This window comes from Myodes glareolus, chromosome 22 (assembly GCF_982192425.1).
Source record: "Myodes glareolus chromosome 22, mMyoGla1.1, whole genome shotgun sequence".
Classification (NCBI taxonomy): Eukaryota; Metazoa; Chordata; class Mammalia; order Rodentia; family Cricetidae; genus Myodes; species Myodes glareolus.
Window position 1 is genome coordinate 61,994,198 of NC_142047.1, and position 19,696 is coordinate 62,013,893.

Below are 19,696 nucleotides of genomic sequence, written 5' to 3' on the forward strand. Positions count from 1 at the left end.
GGGCCCGCATAAACTAACACTGACAGGCAAAACCATGAATCCCAAACACCACTGGGGTTGGAAAAGTACAGATCATAACATATTCCTTTGTATTTTGGAATGAACCACAGTTAAAAGGTAGGGGCAATTATACAAAGGATTAAAACACTATCCTTTGACATTAGACCAATGAGAAGGACAAATACATTGACAAGCCAGGAAATGGACATTTAGACTGACTCTGGGCATAACCTTGCTGTTTGCACTCACAGGAGCTATGATTACCCACATAAAACCTACATAAAATCTGGCTCACCAACACTCTGTCAGAGAGTGTGAGGAGCTTGTGACGATTCAACCCATCATGATTTATACTCAGTTATCGGTTGTTGCATGAGAGGCCGTCTTCAATAGTGCAGTCACTATTAAGACACCTAGAACCTGCAACTCCTGACCCGTGCTCCTGTACACAACACCATGAAACTCACTGGTTAGTAAAACTGGACCCATGAAAGTAGAAAGGGGACCAGTTTGGAATGTGATGGGATCAATATGAGTTGGGGGGGTCAGGAGAGAGAGTGAAAATATAAAGGGGTGAATATGGTCAAAATATACATGTGTGTGAAATAGTTATAAAGAAACCAAGTACATGTAGTCAATATATGCCAATAAAAATTGAAGACAAAATCAACCCAACAACAAATAGTCGCAAACTTGCAGCTCTAGGTGAGACAGTGATGACAGGCAAGGAAGAAAGAGGACTTACTGCCTCTGTGTGTGAAGTCTAGGAATGTTTCACCGAGTAGGTACGAAACAGTTTTGTCCAGTGAGCAAAAATTCTAGGAGATAGCTATCCAGACAACAAAGAAATAGATAATGGAAAATAGAAAAATAAAAATGAAAGGGATAGACAGTCAAAGCAGTCCCCCAAGCCTTGGGTGCCAGGATAAGAAGAGTCCACCCAGAGCCTTTGAAACAGGTTTCTGAAGAACATTTTACTCAAATCAACTTCCTTAGAATGTCTGTGGAAGGAATCTGGGCATTTTCACTCGAACAATCAAGCAACAAAACTCCATGAACTGGATGAGGTTGAGGAGTAGATCTAGGGCAGATTCCTGCATTTCACATGCAACAATCCCTTGGACCCAGAGAAAAGTTAAAGGCAGTTGAACCATCATTTATAATCCTGGTATGCCTCTGAGGGACGGGAGGTGGAGACAGGATAATCTGCAAAACTTGAAGGCCAGCTAACCTCACTGACACACTGAGTCTCAGGCCCTTTCTCATGACAAGGTGGAAGGAAATGACCAAGACTCAGAGATTGTCCTCTGACTCTGCATGCGTACTCTCGGGTCCCAACACCGCTGACAGGTGCTCCACGACTTCACAAAGGAACACATGGACTTACTTTTCCCTAACTCTTATCTCCCCACTCCTACCACACACACGGAAAAAAGTGTCTATATATAATATGTGAATGTGTGCTTGTGTGTGTTTGTGTGTGTGTGTGTGTGTGTTTGTGAGAGAGAGAGAGAGAGAGAGAGAGAGAGAGAGAGATTCCAATGAATCTCCAGAAATCCAAAACACTAGTGTAGGTCTTGGGAAACAATGAGGGGTCTTCAATTTAGGAATAGCCAAGATAGAGGAGCATTTTCTCAGAGGGCCATATGAGACCAGAAGCAGTGCTCCTCAGTCCTTTCCAATGGTGAAGATCACCCCAATGGACAGAGCAACAGGATCAATAGGTAAAGGATTGAGAAAGCAAAGCCAGCCGAGGAACACTAGATAAGCCTTAGCAGAAGTCCCTGGAGCCTTCACTGTGAAACCCTCTGGGAGGAAGGTAGAAAGAGGGCTGCTTGGCTCCGAGTTGTCAGGTCAGAGTGAGCAGCTTCTGTGTGGAGAATCTGCACAGGGCAGTCTCATTACCAAGCCTGGAGCCCAGCTGTGCTCCCACCAGGGTAGCTGTGCCCCATCTGCTCAGAGAAGCCCAGATGGCACAGACCCACCATGTGCACAGTCTCCTCAGCATCTGCTTCCTGTGGAGGGAAGACCCAGAAGCTTCTCCATCTGGTGGCCCTACCTTCTGTTTCAGACAGCCATCACAGACTAGGTAGGATTTGGGTTTTGGTCATAGTGACTGTGCTAATTAGGTAACGCTTCTGTCAGGTGATTCCTAGAAATGAATATTTGTTATTTTGAAAGAGCATTTGAGGTATAAGCCAACTGATGGTCTGCTTTGCTTTCATTTGCATACTAATTTGAATATATCTCCATAACACATGAATTTGTATTTGAAAGCAAACTACAGACTGGGCTGGAAGAGGAGTATGATTTTCCATGCAGGATTTGGTTAGCACCCAGGAACCAAGCACTTGGCTAGTCATAGACCACAATGGAGAAGGCTATACACAAAGGCTGTAGAAGTTTACTGTAAGCATAAGTCCATCATCTAGCCTCATTACAGATGCACAGCATCAGGGAAGATAGTTGAGGTATAGATGTAGGAGCCAGAGCCTTCCCTTATCTGGTCATATGTGAATTCTGAGCTCAGATCCTTTCCAATATAATTATCCATATCTTTCTGTGTTTGACTTTTGGTGTGTGTGTGTGTGTGTGTGTGTGTGTGTGTGTGTGTGTGCCTGTGTGCCTGTGTGCCTATAGGTTTGTACATGCATGTGTATGTGAAGGCAAGAGTTTGATCAGGGATTTTCCTCAAACACTTTCCAAAATTTTTTTGAGACAACTTTTTTATTTAACTTACAGTGTGATATTTCTGGCTAGCTCAATGGTCATTGCACTCTAGGGGTCGTCCTGTCTCTACTTCCCTGGGTTGACACTATAGTCAGGACCATTGTACCCAGCCTTTTATGTGCTTGCTAACAGTCTGAACTCAAAATCCCCTGCTTTTGCAGAAAGCACCAATGAATGCACATCTCAAGACCTCGCCTTCCTTGATTTTTTAAAGAGTTCTGTATTCATTGGGTGTGGCTGTATAATGTGGATGTAGAATAGACATGTGCCACAGTGCACATGTGGTGATGTCAGAGACACCGTTGTGGACTTAGCTCTTTCCCTTTATGTGGACTTGGATTTTGAACTCAGGCCATGGAATTTGTGTAGCCAGTGCTCTGAATTAGTAAAATAGCAGTTTTAATAGAACTGGGATCACCAGGGAAGTTTTGGAAGAACAGATGCTGGATTTCATGAGACATTAATGAAGCCAGACTTGTGTAGTATCTCAGACATGGAAAGGCTCAAGGATCCGCCAAGGACTGGGCTGTGCAGCCAGATAGAGGGCTGCTTCTCTCTAGAGTTCAGGGGAAGGAAGAAGCTAGGGAAAGAAAACAGAGAACAAGCTATTATCAAGGGAACATGGACTAGATTCCAAGGGAGGGAGGTAGCACGCCCCCCTCTATGATGCTCTTTTTACCCAGGTGTCATTTCTACTTCATTCTGTACATGGACTAAGATAACATGTCTAGATGTTCTCCAGAGTTTGATTGTTAAGAAAATTTTATTAGCGCCAGCAAGATCACTCAGCAAATGTAGGCTCTTCCCAACAAACAAGTCTACAGATGTAAGTTCAACATCTTGAACACACAAAATATAAAAGAGAACTGACCCCGGCCAGCTGTTCTCTGGCCTTCGCCTGTACTTCATAGCATGTGTATGTATGTGCAAACACAGAGGAACACACACACACACAAACTTATTTTAAAAGACAAGCCTGGGGATGAGGATGGAGTTCAGTGTCTCGAGAAGCTGTCCATCATGCAAAGGCCTTATGTTCAATATCCATAACATGCAAACAAGAAATCAAACAGAATACAAAGCTGAAGTTAATATATTCAAAATTAGAGAGAACCCTCTGGGGTCAGGTTGCCCCCTCTCAAACTTCCTGAGACAAACAGCTCTGAGTGAACAGACAGCTCTCAAGGAGAACAGAAAAGCACCAGTGTGAGGTCAGAGCAGTGTTAACAGGATTGTCCCCAGGGGTAACTTCAGGGCTTTCAGTACCACAAGACATAGGAACAGAGTCTTAACACATTCTTAGTTCTGGGAGGGCCCCTGGGTGGTGGCAAAGTTCTCAACATTTAAAGTGATGGCGGAAAATGATAGTTTGTTACAAAGGTCAGGACTCAGAACTCTGACTTTTAAAGCATCGTGTCTTGATGCTGAGTGCTTAATCCAAAGGACACTGGATGGTCTCAGAAATGGGTGTTTTGATCCCTTACATCCACCCTATTATTGGGTGTATGTACATGTGAGAAGAACAAGAACAACAAGAAGCAAGTCATAGAATCAGAAATTTCTCTTCTCCAAGGAATGTTATAGAAATTTGAACCACTCTCCCAAAATAACAAATCATAGTACCTAGCCTGGAAACTCTTCTCTTTCCTTAACAACCCTCATTCCAAATGAGTCCTTTCCACACTAAGAAATAAGGGTAGCTGCACAGAGGGACTAAGAGCAGACAGACTACTGAATTTCCTCCCCTTGTCTGTTATAACACTGTGATTTTCAAATTTGGTTAGCACTCTGGTTGAATCTTGAATTCCTCAAGAGACTTGTCTCCATATGGGTCTGTGAGGGCATTGCGAAAGGGAATCACTGAGAGGTAAGATCTTCCCATGGCAGATGGTATTTTTCAGTGGCAGTTCAGAAATAGAGAGATTCGGGGGAGGGGGAATGGTACTGCTTTACCTGTCCAACTCCACAGCCTGCCGGTATGTCTATGCAGTTGCTCCTACAGCTGCTGCTGCTGTTACCATCCTTTGCTGGCAACTAAATCTAGTTCATTTAGCCTCCAGCCGCTCTCCAGAAATTCTCTAGGTCTTCATAACTGGAACTGCTAATACATGAGCCTTATAGCTGAGCCAGCACTGGGTTCTCAGCCTTTTTTATTATTTGAAAACAATTGTTGCACTACGAATTCAGTACTTGCAAGCCAGGCTAATAGATGCCCATTGCAGTATACATTCTGTTGGTTATACTCCTTCAAAGAAACTTGGCTGGTACACTTACATCACACATTTTTAAAATGATGCCCATTCCTCATCAGATCTAAGCCTAAATACAGACAACTTCCATTGGTCCTGTGTGTCTATTTCTGAAAGCTCTCCATTCGTTCAAAACTTCATTCAGTGAGGGTTCATCATGACCCTCATGACTGATGATTGGTGGGAACGGGCTAATCCCTTTTGCCCATATTTAGTGTTTGATGCTCTAAAGTAGTGGTTCCTAACTCTTGGAGGTTGAACAACCCTTTCACAGGTGTCACACATCAGGTACCCTGCATATCGGATAGTTACAGTACTCATAGCAGTAGTAAGTTACAGTTGTGAAGTAGAAATTAAAAGAATTTTATGGCTGGGATCACCACAACAATAGAGACTATGTGGTCAGAGTATTAGAAAATTTGAAACCACTGATCTAGAGAACAGACAATATTATGTATTTATTTGAAATGTAAATTTGTGTATTATTTCTGGAAGGTTATATATCTACAATATCAAACACTTTACAAATGTAGTATTTCATTTTCTAGAAATGCTGTTTGAAGAATTAATTCTAAATATTGAGGTCTGAAGCCAAGATGTAATATGTTGATAGTTCGTGAGGCCATTGTTTTCAATTGTAAAAGTTCAAAATGATCAGTATTTCTAAGAACACTAAGTTAGTTGGATTGAAAATGGTAGATTCATGTTAATTACAAGGAAGCACTGCCTGTATCCTATAGAGTGAAATGCCAAGGGTTTCTCAAGCTATAGACTGGACTGTGCGCTCGAGAACTGGAGAAGTGTGGCAGAGCACTTGCTACTCTTAATGAGCAGTGGAGTTCAGTTCCCAGCGACTGCTTGCAATGCCCTCTTCTGGCCCATGTAGGCATTCATACTCACATGATCAAATAGCTTCCCTCCACACACACACATAAATAAAAATAAAATAAATATTTTAAATTTCAAAATCAACACATATAGACTGATAAAATTATTTATATATTGTTTTTGTGGTTTGCCTATAAAGAATTAGAACTTTCCGTTTTTAAGCATAAAATAGGAGGTCTTTTAAAATTATGGATAATAAAAAAAAATAAGAAACAAATTCAGTTGAAACAGAAGGTATTATGTGGACCTTCATTTACCCTCTTAGTTTCTTCCATTCCCTAGAACTTAACTTGAAACGTAAAGGGAACTGAAGACAGAGAGACAGAGAGCATGAGCAGACAGACAGAGAGCATGAGCAGACAGACAGAGAGCATGAGCAGACAGACAGAGAGCATGAGCAGACAGACAGAGAGCATGAGCAGACAGACAGAGAGCATGAGCAGACAGACATAGAGCATGAGCAGACAGACAGAGAACATGAGCAGACAGAGAGCATGAGCTTCCATCTGTTTTCCCAGAAACCAAGTTAAGCCCTGAAGAGTTTTCTACATGAAGAAAAGGAAGAGAGGACAGAGGGCAGGAAGAGAGGGAGAGAGAGAAGTAGGAGAGAAAAGATAAAAACTTCCTAATTTTGCAAGTGAACTTTCAAAACATAGATTATGAAAATACCTAGGAGCATGCTCTGTCAGTCCTGGAGACTTCCTAAAGCTAACAAGAGTCATTTCCTGTTCTCCTGTCAAATACAGTGAAATGAGAAGCCAGAAACTAGTGCTATGGTGCTATAAGAGGCAGGGCAGTAATCAGGTGTGGGGTGGGGTCTTAGGCACATTGGTACTCCTTCCACCACCAGCGCACCACCGCTGCCTAGTTTGCCTCTGCACTCTCTGTCTTTGTCCCTTTTTTCCCCTTTCCTTCTTCCTTCCTTCCTTCCTTTCTTCCTTCCTTCCTTCCTTCCTTCCTTCCTTCCTTCCTTCCTTCCTTCCTCCCTTTCTCTTTTGAAGCTGGGTTTTCAAAAATCATCCTGCTTTAGCTTCCTAAGTGCCAGTGCCTTAATCACAGGCAAACACCACTGTGCCTGGCCAGCTTTAGGTTTCATTTTGTAACTGCTTTATTGAAATATATCTCACACATTGTGTATCTTATCTGCTTAGAGTTCACTGCTCCATAGAATTTTGCATGTTCAGGTTTCTGAAACCACTAAAATGATGAATTTTTAAAGTATTTTTTCCATTCTGCACACATGTACCTGCTATTCTCCAGGTTCCTCCTGTCTCCACTTCTAGTCCTGTTCATTGACATTTCACCTGCCTCTAAGAATTTACCTTTTCTGACCTGCCACAAACATAATGTGTAATATACTGCACTTCACTATTTAACTTAAGGACTGTAAGGTTAACCCAATTTGGAAAGCAAAAATAAATATTTCTGGCTTAATTGTGTTCCATTGTGTAGATATTCCATACTGTGTTTACTTACTCACTGATCTTTGATATTTGTTTTGCCTTCCGTATGAATTAGTGTGAATAACTATGCTATGCATATTTGAGAATATACATTAGAATGGTTTTTTGTTCAGTGTTCACTTATGTGTACATTGGAGGAGACATTTCTGGGTTACATGGTAATTCCACATGACTCCCTTTGGAGAACCACAGCAAAATTTATTAAGTTGATTTGCTAGTTTATACTACCACTGGACCACTTGAAATGAAGATACTGATTTTATATTTAGGTTATGTGTGTTCTGTATGTATGTGGGGGAGTGGAAATATACATGTTTACATGCAGGTGGAGCACAGAGGTCAATCCCAACTGTGTTTATTAGCCACTTTTCACTTTGACTTTTAATTATATTTTATTTTGCATATATGAATATTTTGTCATATATGTATAGTTGCATAGTTGTATAGTTGCATGTTACATACAAGCCCGGTGCCCACAGCAGGGAGAATAAGATCCTCTGGAAATGGAGTTGCAGATGACTGTGAGCCACCATGTAGATGCTGGGATATTGAAACTGGGTCCCTGCAAGTGTAGTTAGAAGTTAGTAGCTCTTCACTGCTAAGCCTCTTAATTTGCAGCCATTTCACTTTGAGTTCTGATAAGGGATCTCTCAATAGCATTAGACTCAATAAATCAGTTAGGCTGGCTGGCAAGCAAGCTGTCCTGAAACCTACTTTGTAGATCAGGCTGGCCTCAAACTCCACAGAGATCTGCCTGCCACTGTCTCTAGAATTCTAAGAAAAAAGGCACGAGCCACCACCATGCAGCGACACCCACTTTTTAAGGGTAGTCCATATGCTTAACTGGATTGACCATCTCTCTTAGTCCTCATGATGCTGTGAAGAAGCAAAAGCAGTCATTTCTGCTTAGAATATGAATGTATTGGCATATCAGGTTCAGTCAAGACTAGACAAGGTTATCAGTTACACATGGAGGTGGAAGGAACATAGTCCAGGCTGGAACACAGATCCTGAGCCCTCTTTTGTAAACCCTGATGAACCTGCTGCAGTTTTTCCTCACTACCCATTACCATTTACCTAAACCCTGACATACTTTTCAGGAACTTAGACATATTTTTAAATCTTTCTAAACCTGTTTCTCTCTATATAAAATACACAGAAGAGACTGGTATGGGTTGGAAGTTTAGGCTTTCTATTCCTCATAAAACCCAATTAAGTTGTTTTTCCAGAATGTCATAACATATATTCCTATGCATCAGTTCAAAGATACTTTCAATTTTTGTGAGAACCAAGAATGGAATACAGACATAAATAAATGAAGAAGACAATCTCGAAAGGTCAATTTCATGGTTAAAGATCATATTGTAAATACTCTATTATACTCTACTTCCTGAGCCATCCTTTTCTTAGACACCATTTTTCTATCCATTATCAAATGTTAATAGCTCTTCCTTGCATATTGTAGACTGGATTACCACATGTGGTATTTTGATTCCTCCCCATTTTTGTATGCATGTGTATTTGTGTATGTGTGTACATTTGTCAGGGTATACAAGTGTCCATGTTCATGTGAAAGCCAGAAGTCAGTATCAAATACTTTCTCACCCACTTTTACCTACTGCTCACTGGCTGATTCTATGAGATAGGCTGCCAGCATTCTTTGGGGATCCTTGCCTCTGCCCCTCTGCTCCTCTTCCCCTCTGCCCCTCTGCCTCTGGCTCATTGATACTTTGGAATTGATGTGATGATTCAAGTGTCATTTACAACTGCATGTTAGGGATCAAAGTGAGGACCTCAAGTTTGTAATGTAAAATCTTTACCCAATTTCTTCTGATACTTTTATTCTTGTGACCACAGCAGACCTGCATGATTGTCACTCCCTTTGTCCTACTTCCTGCCTCCTTCTGGTATAGGCTACCCAGTTATTTAAAGAGAAAGATACTCATTTTTATTTTGTGTGGGGCTGGGGATCAAAAGTGGAACCTTGTATCTACCAAGAAAGTCTAGACCAGTACCACCAAGCGATATATATCACAACCCTTGGTTTGTAGACAAGGTTGTACTGTTGCCCAGGCCAGCCTCAAACTCATAGTTTTCCTATGTCTGTAAATGGATGTTTCTCTCCTACCCACCAATTCCTGAATGACCACTCAGAGACTTAATATTAATTAAAAATTGTTTGACCGATTATCTGAGACTTATTGCTAACTAGCTCTTACAACTAAATTAACCCATCTCTGTTAGTCTATGTTTTACCACAAGGCTTGTAGCTTGTTGCTTCACATCTTGCTTCTTCTGTGGCTGCTAGTATCTTTCTGACTCTATCTTCTTTTTCTCTGTATCTTTGCCTGGATTTTCCACCTGACTCTATTCTATCTGGCTATTGATCAAAGCAGCTTATTTATTAACCAATGGTAATAAAATATATTCACACGATACAGAAGGATACCTCACATCATATGTCTACTCCTCAGTAATGGGATTACAGGCATATGCCATCATACCTAGCCAACGAGGAGGCTTGTTATGATGTCAGTGTCCCTGAGATGTATTGTGCAGGCAGAGAGTGAAATATTTTGCTTATCTTACAACTTTTCATAATGTGGACTGTCTCTTCACAGTTATGTCTACTAAATCTTGAACTCTGTGCTTGATCAGACAGCTTGCTGTGACAGTAATGGCACTTGGCTCTGCATTTATAAACCTTCAGTAATGAGATTTTCTTATCAGCAAGATCAATTTTAATAAATTAAATATGCACAAATAATCACAGATGCTGAGAGTTCAATAGTATAACAACCCTGACAGCCTGCATAAGACCTATGCAGGATTGAGCCCATCAACACTCCATCATGGACCTGGGAAGGTCTTCTAGGCAATTAACAATGGCAGTGGGGGGGAGGAGACTACATTTTCAGTAGTATGGTCACTGGAAAGTTTCTCATGCTCCTGTAAATGACCTCTCATACGTGTCAATATGAGCAATTCTCATTAAAGTTATTGGTCCACATAAAAAGAAGACATAAGAGTATAGAAGGATCGTTTGGAAAGAGGAACTGGTCTACTCAGAGTAGGAGGGACAAAATAAGACAGTAGGAAAAACCTAATTAAAAATATCTGCATGCATGTATTAAAATGTTACAATGGAGTCCTCATTCCAGGCTAATGAACAACTAAAAAAAATAATACAACCAAACAAATCAAATAGTAGGTTTATCCTGAATACACTGATCCCCAGCAATTTCTTATAAATCTACTATCTGATCCATTCATTTGGGTCATGTTATTTACGGCCTTGTGTTCTTAATTAACAATTTGTCTGTGTAAGCCTCCTGTCCCAGTGGAATGAAAAGTAGCTAGGGGTCAGAGTGTGAGTCATGTTTCTGTGTCTCCCTTGGCATCGACAGGGCTATGTCCTGTCTTCTCCAAATGCTCCTTGATTGATGGAACATCCAAGCAGCTGAAGCTCCACTGCCAAATGTCAGCAGCAGGCCCTCTCATTTCACTGTCCATAAATGCCTAGCTCAAGCTTTCCTAATTGTGCAAACCTGGATCATGATTCAAGGCACCATGGATCTGGAAGTCTGTGTATGAGAGGGTGACCGGATGGTGAAGTCATCACTAGTGTCTGACAGAAATATGAGAGTGAATATGACAGTGCTGTCTTTCTAGTACAGACCTGAGTGTCTAGTTGTAACTGCTGCACACTGAAGTTACATTTAAGCCTGAGACCATTCCCATCCCCCAGTTGCACTTCATCCCTAACCAGCCCTGCTTTCTCTGTACCAGTCCTGTTTTGAGATTTGCTCTCCAAGTATCCTGAGTTCTCATGGAATCTTAAGAGGCTGGTTCTGGCCCCAAATATTCTTTATGGTTGGAGTAATCTTCTCCTCATTAATGGTTTGGTCAAATTCTATTCATTCTACAGGAGAATTAGAAAAAAAATTCTTCCTTCTCATGTCATGTGTCTTTCTTGTGCTTTCCTGTAACCTGTGCTCCTATTCCTCACCTTCAAACGAGACATAGGACTTGCTGGGGAATGCAACTTTCATCTGGTCTCTATCTTGTGCAGAAGGCAGACCCCTAAAGCTTAAATTCAAGAGAATCAAATTGAATTATCAAAGGAACTACCAAAGTGGAAACTCAGAACCTGGAAGGGAATAATGGCATGTGTAGTTAGTAGATTATTCTGTTTTGATAATGATGCTAGTAATCAATTGCCCTCATGGAACGTCCTTTCTCTTTGAAGGCCTAGAGACTGGGTTAGATGAAGTGGCCATAATTCTATATTGTACTCTTTCTGTTCAGAGACAAAGGGCAAGGTGTTTACAGAACAGGACTTAGTCCTGTAGCCAAGCAGAGTTCTGTTCAACAGTGCCCTGCCAACAAAGGTTTGAGCTCCAACTCTTGACTCTGCAGTGGGGAGGGAAAAACACCACAATAAAAATTATTTTGAAGACTGAGGTTTCATCTTTCCTTTTAGACCTGTTTTTGCTGCCTTAAGTTTTCCCATAAGAAAAGTAAAAATCACATGACTTTTGAAGGGAAACATAGCAGTGCTATTTTTCCTTTTCTGTCATTTACTACTTTATGTGATATTCAGAGCTTTCCCCCAAGTCTTATTTATAAAATGAACTAAAGGCTTTCTCTTACTTTTATGAAATAGCCTGGTCTCAGTACTCAGACAGACTTGGATAACACTAGCCTCCATTCTGAGCATCTTATTCAGAGCTTTTACAATATCCTTAGAAATATAGTATGGGTCTGAAGTGATAGACCAGTGGGTAACGTGCCAGGCATGCATGATGTCCTGATTCCCAGAGGTCTCAGAAATCCAGATGTGGCAGCACTGTCTGTTTGCCTAGCACTCTAATAACAAATTTGGAGAAGAAATGAGAAAATTCCAGAAGCTCGTGGATCAAATAGTCTTGCATACACAACAAAAACAAGAAGATATTGTCTCAAACAAGGTGGAAGCAAGAATTCAAACCCAATATAGTCCTCTGACTTCCACACATACACTATGATGCACACATACCTGAAGTACCACAAAGACTAGAGTCATAGATTTGGGCACGCACACGCACACACACACACACACACATGCACACAAGGATTAAATGATAGAATGTGAGGCTACCATGACAATTCATCCCTGTAACTGCAGTCAGAATGACACAACAAGGGTTAGAATTTAAGTCTAGCTTGGCTATATAGTATGTCCATCTAGAAAAACAGAAGAGAGAGAGAGAAAAAAAAAGAAAGAAAGAAAGAAAGAAAGAAAGAAAGAAGAGGAAGGAAGGAAGGAAGGAAGGAAGGAAGGAAGGAAGGAAGGAAGGAAAAAGGAAATAAAAGGGAAGGGAAGAGAGAAAGGAGGTAAAAATGAAAGAAATAGGGACGGAAGGGAGGGAAGAGGAGACGAAGAGAAGATAAAGGAAAATAAAAGGTAGAGAAGAGAACGGGAGAGAATACAAGAAAAAGAAACAAAGAACAATAAGATATGTTCCCAGAAGAACATGTCCTGAGATCTCAGGACCACATCACCTTGTGTCTCCAGAGTGCATGGCAGTCTATGGGGAGTAGTAAAAGACAGTGAGTCAGGAGTACAAAAAGTAAGAGGCTCAAGTGTCTTTTACTCATAGGAGCTTTGCCTACATGGACTTTCCTGTCCCAAGAGGACTTAGCCAGGTTCCCTCTAGATTGTGATGCTATGAGTGTGTTCTCTGTGCCTATGCTGTTTCTGAGTCTCAGAACATGGCCAGAGGTGCAAGAGTCTGCAAGGAAAGGGGCTCTGTAGTGTGGGACAAAGACGCTGGAAGAGGGTTTGCCTTCCTGAGGTAGACCTCATGTGACCTCAGTTCTCATCATAAATGATAATCACATTGCAGCATCATGAGGAATAAAAGTATCTAAGATGGTCTATTAATGGATTAGAGGAAAAGTGTCTACTGTTGACACATGAGGACTTAAGTTCAGAGTTCCAAAATTCATGTAAAATTTGAGCTTGGCAGCCCAGGCCTGGCATACGGAGACAGGTGGATTCTGGAGGTTCCCTCACTAGCCAATCTAGTAAATCAGTAAGCGCCAGGATAAATTGTTCCTGCCTCAAAAGGTTATGCTGAAGGGCAATAGAAAAAGACAATAAAGCCCATCAAGACACCCACAAGCATACACCGCATACATGATGTGTCACATAACACATGCCATGTATAAAATTCTCACTGAATCGTTACTGATATATTAATCTATATTAATTGTGACATTGAATAGAAAACTCAGGTGACATAGACTGCAGGTTTAGTTTTAAAAAGTAGACTGTCCAGTCATGTTGTGTGAATTCCATCTAACCCCAGAATGAGCCCACAGAGTAGAACATTTGGGAAAGAATAGCACAACTTTAGATCCCAAAGAGCATGTTGCTTATTATCCCATCATAGTTTGTTCATAGAGCTTTCATGTCAATCAGGTGCTTCTCTTACATGATATTTAAGGAACTGACAGGAAAAACAATGTATTTTGGCAATTGAAGTTTAAATGTGTCCTTGTTATGTTTGACTTCCTTGTTGTCTTTTGTAAAGTAAAAGTGCATGGTACTAATTGTGAACTTGATCAGATCTAGAATCAAGCCATAGGCAAGCTTCCAGACGTATCTGTGAGAAAGCTCTTGGTTAGGTTTGCCTTTGTGTACGCCTGTACGAGATTGCCTAGGTTAGGTGGGAAGATCCTCCCACGGGAGCTGGCATCATTCTTTTGGTTAGGGTCTTGAACTGTATAAAAGAGACAGTGAGCTAAGTACAAGCAAACACTCATCTCTCCTATTGCCTGACGGTGGATGCATTGTAACCACCTCCATCAAGCCTTTGCTGACATGCCCCCACCATGAGGGCCTTCAACCAGAAACAGTGAGGCACAACAAGCTTTTCTCCCTATATTGCTTTTATTAAGATTATTTTTTATCACAGCAAGAGGCAGGAAACTGTGACCCAGAGAGATCATAGTCTGAGCCATCAAGCACCTTGTAGTTCTTTCTACATGGTCTTGGAGAATATAAAAAAACAGGAAAAACCTGTCCAGTATTTTTAGGGAAATCATCAAAAACGACATACTGCAACTTAAATGGAATGCCTAGGTTTGACTGTCATTTGGTTTCTTGAAAACACCATCTAATTCATGATTTCTTTCTTCTAGATGTGTAAGTCTTTAATGCTGAGATTTGTCACTAGTTCCCTGTGTAAAGGTCTAGCCTGACCATCAGGGCCCATACGCAATACTCACTGGATCTAAAGTAAACTACTTGACAGAGAAATGGGGTCCTTTATCTCTCTTGATTCTCACATGTATGACTCTTTCAAGAAAAGATCAAAGAAAAAAAGTACAAGGCAGGCATTATACTTCCTCAAATTCCATCCCTCGAATGATGGAACTCCGGTTCTTCCTATGTCGGGAAGTATTTACTTGGCAAACCTTTCTCTCGCTTTCAGTGCAGAAGATCCCAAACACCTCGGAACTGCCCTGACCTTGTAGGAAAAATTGCGAGTAGAAAGGCAGTGGATATCTCTGTGCTATGCTTCCCACAAGAGTCCACTTCCCTCTCAGACAGAGACACAGGAAGCCCTGACCTAGTCTGGATACCACAAGCCATTAATAAATAATGTTACATTCTGCTTCACAAGGCACATCATGTGTCAAGGAGAGACTTATTGGCCCTTAAAGGTTTCTAAAGAGATAGTTCATTGGATAAGATGGTTGAGCATCATGAGGACCTCATATGGAAATTCTTGTATATCAATAGTCAGATGTGGACCCAGCAGTGGTGGCACACGCCTTTAATCCCAGCACTTAGAAGGCAGAGGCAGGCGGATCTCTGTGAGTTCAAGGCCAGCCTGGTCTACAAGAGATAGCTCGAGGACAGACTCCCAAGCTACAGAGAAGCCCTGTCTCAAATATTATATATATAATATAATATATATGTATAGGCATACGGGGCTCTGTAACCCTCTTTGATTTGCAGGTGGAGGAAGAAGATTCTGGGTCTTATAAGGCAGGTGCCCCTGGACTTCCAATGTCCAAATGAGGAGCAGAAGAAGGGAGAACATGAGCAAGGAAGTCAGGACCACAAGGAGTGCATCCACTCATTGAGACGATGGGACTGATCTAATGGGAGCTCACCAAGGCCAGCTGGACTGGGAGTGATGGAGCATGTGGTCAAACTGGGCACTCTGAATGTGGCTGGCAATGAGGGCTGACTGAGAAGCCAAGGACAATGGCACTGGGTTTTGATTCTACTGTATGGACTGACTTTGTGGGAGCCTGGTTTGTTTGGATGCTCACCTTCCTAGACCTGGATGGAGTGGGGAGGACCTTGGACTTCCCACAGGGCAGGGAACCCTAACTGCTCTTAGGACTAGAATGGGAAGGGGAGGAGGAGGGGGATGGAAAAGGGATATGGGGAGGAAGTGGAAATTTTTAATAAAAAAAAGGCAAAAGAGTAAAACAACATAAAAATAAGTAAATAAATAAAGCAGGTGCCCTTCATCACACTCTGGCCTCTGTGTATGTATACATGGTGTATGTGCACATGTAACCCCCGAACATACAGACATGTCCAGATGCATACACACATGTATGAATGCGTGCGTGCGCACAGACACGCGCACACACACACACACACACACACACACACACACACACACTGAAAGGTTACTGAGAAAATTGCCACTTATTCATATACTATTTTCCTCTCTCATGAAGTCCGTAAGATCTCAACTATTTTAAAAGTAAATTTGGTTAGAAATTTAAGGGAAGAAAGATCAATAGTGGTCATTTTGGCTTTTTTAGTCATCTCACTCTTTCCAGGTGGAAAAATGTGAGAACAAATAAATTTTTAGTCCATTTGAAAGGCACACTAAGAGATTCAATTCTTTCCAAAGTGTAGGAAAACCTCCTGGAGAAAGACTCGTAGGCTGATCTTCTGACAGCTGTGCCTCTTAAGCTCTCATTTAAATTCCTTCCACTTGATCCAGCACGTGGGAGACGTGTGTGAAATAATACAGTTCCTCTTCTCACTTATGACTGGGTAACGCAAAAACTCCAATCAGCCCTTCTCTCAGCCAAAAGTGTGTGCTAATGTACTGATGTGTGCTTAATAGTAGAAGCATTCTTGGGTTCTTAGAGGACCCACCACCGGGTCGGTATCAACCATAGTGAAACTGCATTTGGAAACCAAGGCCTACAAATCTCTGTGTTCAAACATCTTATCAATCAGCAGGAGACAGCTCAGTGCCAGCTCACATTTTTATTCTCCATATAAGGAGGATCACGGTTTAAATTTTATGACTGTGAACATGAAAAATATTATTACTCAAAGTGAAGAACTCACTGCTATTAGCAGAAATCTAATAAATATTAGAAAACTCCTCTGGCTGCAGATTTACTCACAACTTTTACAACCACATAGGATGAGGCCCTTCACTCAGTATGGAGGGAATGCATATTTATTAATCAGCTTCCCAATGCTGCACTAAGTGTTTCAGGTACTTCTTTCTCGTTAATGGCTGCTATAGTCTTAAAAAGTCATTTTTATGGTTGTGCATGTGTGTGTTTGTGAGGGAATGGTGCAAATGAACACACATGAATACCAGAAGACAGACTTAGGTGCCACCCTAAGGAACACAATCTACTTCCTCTGAGACAAGGTCCCTCGTTGGCCTGGCGTTCAATACTTAAGCTAAACTAGCTGCCACGCAAGGTCCAGGAATCCACTTGTCCTCAACCACCCAAGACTGGGATTACAGTGTATGCCACCTCGGCCAGCTTTTTATGGTGTCTTTGGATCAAAGTATGGTCTCTGTGCTTCAATTATAAACACTCTTCTGACCGAGACATCTCTGCAGAATTAATTCTGAAAAGCAGAATTAATGCACTCGAGTGAGCAAGAGCTGCCCTTGTTTCTTGGCATACAGTGAATGGAGTGATAGGTTGCCATGTTCAAAATTAGGTTACAGAAAGACTATTGCTTCTGTTTTGGGTTTTGTCACTATTATTATTGATTGACAGTTTGACAGAATGTAGAATAACTCAGCGCATGTCTGTGAGAGAGTTTCTACACTGTGTTAACTGAGATGGGAAGCCCCACCCTCAGTGTGGGAGGCACCATTCCACTGACTGGAGTCCTACACACTGAATAAAATAAAGTGAGCTAAGCATTCATATCCCTCTGTTTCCACACTACAGATTCAACGTGCCCAACCAGCTGCCTCAAGGTCCTGGCATCAGGACTGTGCTCTCAAGCTATGAGCTGAAATAAATTCTTCACTCATGAAGTTGAGGAGAGAGACACTGTCTCAAGAGAATAATTTGGGAAGTCCTAGAGTAGGACATGAAATGACCTTCTGTTACCCTGCCCTGCCTTCCATACATACTTGAGGCTTTCCCATGGCCTGACAAGACTGTGGCTATTGTAATATATTATTAATATTTAACTTAATTTTGTCTAGTCTATTTTGGTAATAAAATTTATAGACCAGAGGGAGAATGGCATCTAAACAGAGAATAATACATTGTAGTGAAATCTGTGGTGCCTGATGGTTCACAGCACAGCAACAGGGTCTGTTGACCAATGCAGCCTCAGCCAAGGACACAAAAGGCAGAGAGAGAGAGAGAGAGAGAGAGAGAGAGAGAGAGAGAGAGAGAGAGAGAGAAGGTGGAAACGACTGTGTTTTCCAGACTTCAGCCAGCTTCTGACCATTTAGAAAGTTTCATCATATCCTGAGGCCACACATAACAGTATATACTTAATGTCTTCAAAATGTATTTAAGAAATGCAGTTATTAAAGTTCACTAATAAATATGAAATAAAATATAGGTACTGTTTTATTTCACTTATTTATTTATTCAGAATTTATTCAGAATTCCTAAGATCTTTGGGGAGACATGGAAGGCAGATACATTCTAACCAAATTTTCAGGTCTATTATTTTGAACATGTGGTTCTGGAGACATTTAGGCACCCCTTCATTTGCTAATGTATAAAGTTTGAAAGACACCCCTTTCCTGGAGTGACCATGGTAAAGATGACACACAGTGTGAGAAATCACGGCACAGGACTAAGCAGGCCACTCCCTTGGTGGTACAGAGTGTGCTAAATCCTTCCGGGTGGGAAACCTCACTTACACTTTTCTGAAGGGGGAATGTGAAGACGAAATGGAAAGGGAAGAAAGAAGGAGGAAAAGATAAAGAAAGTAAGAAAGAAAAGGAAGAGAATAGAGGGAAGGATCAATTAAAAGGAAGTCTGCAATGACTGTACCTGTAAGGATTTCAGCTCCATGTCCTGCCACTGTCTTAATCAGGAGCCTCAGAGTCCCACCCTCCAGCGTGAGCATCAGGGTCCCTGAGCCTTCAGACAGCTCTGTGGATAGAAGCAGGCCATCCCTGTTCCACGTTCGAAACTGGAAGCTCACTGACAGTCCGTCCATCTGGGGGGTGCCAGGCAGCAGCAGGCAGCTGCTTCTGGAGCTGACGAACGTGATGGGGACGAGCTGTGGTTCTGAGCAGGAAAATGTGACATTGCCCTGAAAAACAATAAAAAAAAAGCAGACATAGAAAAGCCATTTTTATTCCACAGTCTGACAGTCGGTATAAACATCCACCCAGCGCTGACCTTGATTTCAGGATCATTCCACATTCAGCTTCATGATCTCAAAGGAAAAATATGCTATTTTGACTCAGACAGACTCAGAAGATTGTTTCTTGTTCATGTTTTAAGATCCCAGTGCTATCTGTGAAGGAAGCCTGAGATTTCAAGAAGAGAGAGCAGAAAGAATCTTCTATATTCAAAAAATATAAAAATAATTGCATTAACACCCTGAGAAAAACCATATGGTGAGTCAACCATTTAACAAACTCTGGAATCACATTGAAAGAAATTCACATAGAATAATACTGCTATAAAGAGGAATATGATTAAAAGTGAAATTGATCCTGGCTCCCAAGGAAGAATGACATGAAAAGAAAAAGAGAGATGAAAGATTTTTTTTTTAAAAAAATGATCCTTTCATGAAAATGAGGTGGGCAAGGAGAAGGAGGAGTGTGCTGTGACTGCAATTGTCTGTGAAGAGTACACGGGAAAACCTTTGGGAAATTAGTAAAATGGAGTTGCTGGTGATCAACGGAGAAATTCAAGGAGCCAGAAGGCAGAGCAAATCCTAAGGACAGAAGACAGGAGCAGAGAACAACGCTAAGGTGTTGCTGGCTGGATTTTAAAGTCTGTAAGAATATTTGTAGTTGCATAGAGTAAGGACTGCAGAAGAGAGTTGAACCTGGAAAATACTAAGAATGTATTTGTTGAGGATGCAGCTCATTTTGCTGA

General features: G+C 41.4%; 1 protein-coding gene across 1 annotated transcript in view; it reads right to left on the bottom strand.

The window, feature by feature from the left end:
- LOC148118628 (contactin-associated protein like 5-1-like) overlaps nucleotides 1–19,696 on the bottom strand; it is a 901,008-nt gene that overhangs the window by 386,356 nt on the left and 494,956 nt on the right. The window contains exon 8 of the mRNA XM_087900698.1: nucleotides 18,635–18,899. Coding sequence (XP_087756824.1) covers nucleotides 18,635–18,899 — 265 coding nt within the window. The remainder of the gene's footprint in view (nucleotides 1–18,634; nucleotides 18,900–19,696) is intronic.